At 36.7% G+C, this 5,655-nt stretch overlaps 1 protein-coding gene across 1 annotated transcript; it reads right to left on the reverse strand.

Annotated features, from left to right (window-relative positions):
• Nucleotides 1-337: 337 nt before the first annotated feature.
• On the reverse strand, nt 338-4,911 carry copz1 (COPI coat complex subunit zeta 1). The gene is made up of 9 exons (XM_085444067.1): nt 4,655-4,911; nt 4,142-4,210; nt 3,435-3,516; nt 3,254-3,345; nt 1,836-1,891; nt 1,666-1,743; nt 1,527-1,578; nt 1,406-1,444; nt 338-758 (listed from the first exon to the last, which is right to left on the reverse strand). Exons 1-9 carry the CDS (start codon nt 4,670-4,672, stop codon nt 711-713), a joined length of 534 nt encoding a protein of 177 aa, XP_085300193.1. The 5' UTR covers nt 4,673-4,911; the 3' UTR covers nt 338-710.
• Between the last annotated feature and the right edge of the window lie 744 nt (nt 4,912-5,655).

Genomic DNA, 5,655 nt, shown 5'->3' on the forward strand with positions numbered 1-5,655 from the left:
TAAAAGCAAGCTAAACAGAATTATGAATGTTAACAAACAGTTCACGACTCTTAGTCTATGTGCAACAGAGTACTAACTAATATTAAAGCCACACCATACAAACAGGTAGTGTTTGGACACATCATGGCTTTTCCCATGCCAGTGTCAGATATTTATTAACTGTATCTGCTGATGGAAGATCCCATACAGAACTTAATGACTACAATAATACTTTAATCACAACACCCACGTAAATGAAAGGGACAGAAACTGACTGGATTGTTTTACAGTAATGTGGAGGAGGTGGAAGGATGCAGTCCTGAATGACACAACTGTTATTGTAAGGAGACACGTGGAATGTTGTCACAAGCTATGATGGTGTTTATTAACATCTTACATCTGTATACTGTTTTTATAAACAACCAGCTTCTTTGATGAAGACAAAAGAAAAGAAAAACCATAACAGAAATAAAAACAGGACAACCATTACTGGAATGTACAGCACATCTTATCCCCACATTGAGCATGTTAAACAATGCACGCCTGTGCAAGAAAAAAAACAGAAAATGAAACTTTGTCAAGTAGTCCTGGGAGTGTGACTGAACCAGCGGTCAGTACTGTCACAGCGTTAACTGAAGGAGTGGAAATCAGAGGAAAAGGAATATGTAGATCAGTGCTGTGAAATCTTGGCTGTATAGTGGCTCGATGGTATTCTGGTGCAGCCATGACTCTTATCGCAGAAGGGACCACTTGATCTGTTCTTTGGCAGACTGAAGTACCTGTGGAAAAAAACACAAGCTTGACCAAAGAGATCACATTGACTAACGTCCGACTTTACTGGCCCAGAAAAGAACGGCTACCCTTAGGAGAAACAGTACCAAATAAAAGTAAAAGAAAAACACAAGTGGCACGACCAAGGAAGATAAAGTAAGCACAATTAAAATAAAGTTGAAATCCTGAGAGAAAAAAATGATGAGCAAGTGATATGAATGAAGGAAAATATGCAAGAGCTCATTAATCATCTTAATCCACTGAAGGAAAGCCGAATCATAACCATAAAGCATGGGGACTGGGCACAGCTATTAATCATGGCCAAAGGAGGGGTGGTAGTAGCCAGTCTCAGGCCTCTTAAATGACAGCATTAATCAAGAAGAGCTCACACACACACACACACACACACACACACATGTAAGAGCTAAAAGACAGGAACCACCGCTGGCTACCTACCACCTCACCACTGAACAAATGAGTAGTCATGTACCCTGACGTGCATATGACACAATGCAAAATGCGAGCATGGATGAGAATGAGTGCAATGACCTTGCATTTGCAGGTTTTGAAGAAATTAGTTTTAACAGTCAATAAACTAATGGAGCCTTAAAACTTTATGGGAGAGAGAAGATCAGAGTTCGAATGTTTTTCTCACCTGGGTGACTGTCTGCTCTGTCAAAGGCACATCATCACCCTACAAGAACAATTACATTACTTTAGCAGCAGAAACAACCGATGTCAAAATTGGCAGAATGTTTCAGAGGAGAGCAACTTACTCTAAGAGCCACACGATGCACAACCTGCTGTGGGTCGCTCTCTAAGATCACCCTGCAGGAAATGCACGGGAGACAAAGTGATGTAAAACTCTAAAAGATGACTGACAAGAATCAGAATTATCAGGTTAGTTTTACTCACCCGCCATCTACAATTTCATCCACAGCCAAGAAGAGTCCCTCCATATTCTCCAACAAAGCTCTCCTCTCAACATTTTTTCTGCAGTTAAAAATATACACGTTAATTTTAGTGAAAAAAAATGTGCCTTAAAAAAGTTTGTATGTTTGTAAATAACTGCTGCAAAAACATACCTCAACATCTGACTGAGCGAATCAAAAAGGCAATTTAGAACAGCCATAAGCATGAGCTGTTGAAAACAAAAGAACACATCAGAATCGGTGCACTATATAAGCAGTTCTTAAATTACAACAGTGTACAAATAAAAGCCACTTTTTATTGAGGCTAAAACACTTGATTCGTTACTAAAGGTTCAACAGTTTCTTTTATTTATATTGGTTTACTTAGGACATATTTGCTAGAGTCGCATATATCGTGTGAGAAAAAACAGGGACACAAAATACTACTAATACATTTGAAAAGCAGCTTATAGCCAAATCATGATAGCAAATTATACGCTTCTACAATTTGCTTTAAAATTCTATTCGGTAAGACAAATACAAAGTTACATATGAGGAGGGGGGGGGGTTATCCTGACACCAAGTTGGAGGGAGTGAAAAACTTAAAATTCAATAATTTACTATATAACAAAAGCTGAACTACAGAATGAAGATGGAAATTAAGGCTCAGCCTCACACGTGTGCTGTAGCCTTCAACTTTTCTACCCTGCGACGCGCACAAGTGAACGCAAATATCACGTCATCAGACGATCTTTACCCACCAGGTTACCCACTGAAGTCTGTGTCAGAGTTATTAAACTTTTATATTTTTCATTAGTTTTAATTTTTTATTTCATTTTTATTTTCAATTCAATTTAAATAGATTCAAATCTATTTAATGTAGTTCTTTTGGTTTGTAAATCTTCAGGTTTGTTTATCAGTTTAATAACAAAAAATAAATACAATTAAAAGATTAAATAATAATAATAATAATAATTCAGGGGTAAGATTTATTATTTTGGGTAAGATTTAAAGAGTACTATTGTATTGTAATATTATCAAGTTGTTAACTTATTAATATTACAATATTAATAAGTTAACAAATAAAATGTGACTACCCTTAAGAGTAAAGCTGACTTTTTTAAGTTTAATTTAGTTAGCTTTGTAAGCAAACACAATTTTTTCAGTTAGTTTCTGTGTTTTTCAAAAGCCCCCCTCCCTTTTTTTTTAAGTTAACTAAAACATTTTCTCCATGCGTAGTTTTAGAAATGTTTCAATAATGAGGAACCAAATGACTCTGTTTATTTCCAGTTGTCTGCCACGTGTGAGAAAGGGCAGCGTTTCCACTGGACTCACCTGGAATTTTATGGACTTTACTTGTGAAAACTTCTTATGTGGTTTAGTGCAATTATAAGGTTCCAAGTGCAAAACAATAATAGTCAAAACTTGCTCATGTACCGTGATTCACACCATTACTCAGGCTATCACAGACTGGATGATGAGGCAGGATCCATATTCGGCATGTGCTGTCACTTTCCTCAGCACAACATAAGCAAGTTTCAACTCCTACTTAAAAAGGATTCATTACAAAACTTTATGGTCATTAAACTTACCTCATTTTCATGTGAACTTCCAATCACGTAAAAGAAAAGGTCTATATTGCTCTTGTAGACGACAGTGAGGCCTTCAAGTAGTGCTATCTCACCTAAAGAGGCATAAAAAAAACAACCATGCTCGATATTAGGTATGCATTGAGGCAAAGTAACTGTTTTTAACAGTGTAAAGACGACTTACTGTCTGTTCTGTGCGTTTTGTTGAATATGTTCTTCTCAAATGCCTTCTGCTCCTTCACTGTCGGGTACGTGTCATCATAATACTGCAGAAATTAGAAATTAAGTCACATTTAGATATTAGTCTAAAAATTACATCCTTTTCACTAGTTTTCATTTTTATTATTAGATGATGACATTTTCTTGCAAACAATCAACCCAAAATGAGAAAACGAGACAATAGTGAGTCATACATGTTTTAAAGGTTTACACTTTTCTAAAGTAACTGGGAACTGTTTAGCACATAATTTTTAATCAGGAAAAAAATACAGCATTTGTTATGGACTGAATTTTGTGTTTAATGTAGCTATGTGAGAATTTACAGAATCAGGCAGTGTTTTTGCTTTTTTTGGTGGGGTTTTTTTTAGGTGGCAATTAAAAATTAACTTCAGAGCAAGAGTGTTTCCATGATTTTTCTTTGAGTTCCTGTGGGCCCCTCCGCACAAACTCAGAATATTTAATCAGAATTAAAATTAGTGCAGTCTCAAAATAACTTGACACCATTCACAAGAGTTTGACAGATTATAGGCCAATAATTAATTTACATGCGTTTAAATATCAGCAGTGATTTTTGTCCAGTATTCACTGTTTCGCAGAAGATCACTATTTGGCATTTCACCGGCGTTAATAATAATGAAGTATCATGATGGCACAGATGTCTGAAATTCATACCTTGGCGTAAAGCCGGTCTCCATCATTGTCCAGAATGAGAACAGCTTTGACCGTGTATAAGGACGGTTCCTGTGAAGACAGCACACGTTAGGCATTGTTTATCCTACCCAGGAACGAATTCGCCTTAATTCTTTAAAAATGTGGCAACTCGTATGTTAAATAATAAACATGAACTATCAAAACTATGCAAGTAAATTGAATAAATTGGGTGTCGACTGGCGTCACAAAATCAGTCTAAATGTTATTTAAAAGACTTCTAAATCACCAAATCGTGAAGGAGACATGACAGTTCCACATCATCAACAAACGCATATACGAGCTAACTTTAAAGATGCTAGCTCCTTAGCTAAAACGGCCAACCCGTTTACTGTAGTTAGCACTGGGATTATTCGCCTGACTCTACAAAACAAAACCGCGAGAAACATTTTGCTAGTAAATACTTATGTGAAGTACTAATGAGATAACGCTGGTGGCTTTTACATCGTCAGAAATGAATAAATGGGCTAACATTACCAGTATGGGAGAATCCATCTTCTTTCCTGTTAGCAAACCAGCTACCGGGCTAGCAGCATTAGGCTACGTAATACGTACAGTAAATGAGTCTCTTTCCTATTGGCTGACGCGGTGCCGTATGTTGTGCGTGCAGGGCAAAGATCAGTTCACTGCAGAGCAAACAGCCTCAAAAGCGATGTGGTTAATAAAGAAGTACTTTCAGACTCGCCTGTAGTTATAACACATTTGCCCTTTAAGTCGGAAAAGTCTGAACCGTTTAATGGCCCAAACGTAAAGCTAAACAATATATTAACTAACTTTATTACTGTAATTTCGGACTGTCTCCTGTTACTGTGTAAAACTTCAAACTATGAAGATTACTAACTACAATAGAACTTAAAAATTCATTTGTGGTTGAAATCCAAACATGTAAATGCCTTTAGTAGCTTGTATGAGCTTCTTAAAAAACACGTGTAAGTCAGGATGTTTATTTTAGAGTTCACATCCCTGCAGAGCTTACTGTAATTAAACCTAATGACTAAAGGTGGTTGCTGTTTTTGTAGGACTTAGTGGTAAATCTCTCGTTTTACAAGCCATTTTAGCTTGCTCGTACTCATCAACATCTTTTTTCAGTATCCTCCTACATTTAACCAACTCCAATTATCTTAGTTCCCACTTCTGGGAAGCATTTGGAAACACAGGCTGATGGGGATTTCCCTCTATCTAACTCCATAAATTACATCATTGTTTGGCCTTACTGTAGGATATTTTTGGGCTTCAAATATCACTGAAAAGCAAATAATGTCCAGCCATTATTTAACTGCAGAACGTGTATTGTGAGGAGATACCAACTATTCTTATGCGTGCTCACAAGAGGACTGTGGGAAACTATGAAATGTTGCAACACTGCAGTATGCTTGCACAAATTTAGCCACTACGATTTCAAAATTGCCTTGACCAGAGAGGAAACTGTATACTGCCTTGAACTAGCTCATACTAAAAGGTTAAATATCGCCTGATAT

Source organism: Copadichromis virginalis, linkage group LG20, assembly GCF_057382275.1.
Source record: "Copadichromis virginalis isolate Kocher_CV1m ecotype Utaka linkage group LG20, C_Virginalis_male_GT1.1, whole genome shotgun sequence".
In the NCBI taxonomy this organism is placed as follows: Eukaryota; Metazoa; Chordata; class Actinopteri; order Cichliformes; family Cichlidae; genus Copadichromis; species Copadichromis virginalis.

Excerpts from the sequence above, each read along its gene's own strand:
- copz1 (XM_085444067.1), bottom strand. Across the intron at positions 3,346-3,434 it reads CAAAACGCACAGAACAGACA|GTGAGATAGCACTACTTGAA; the intron begins GTAAGTCGTCTT and ends ATGCCTCTTTAG. Across the intron at positions 1,445-1,526 it reads TGCATCGTGTGGCTCTTAGA|GGTGATGATGTGCCTTTGAC; the intron begins GTAAGTTGCTCT and ends TTGTTCTTGTAG.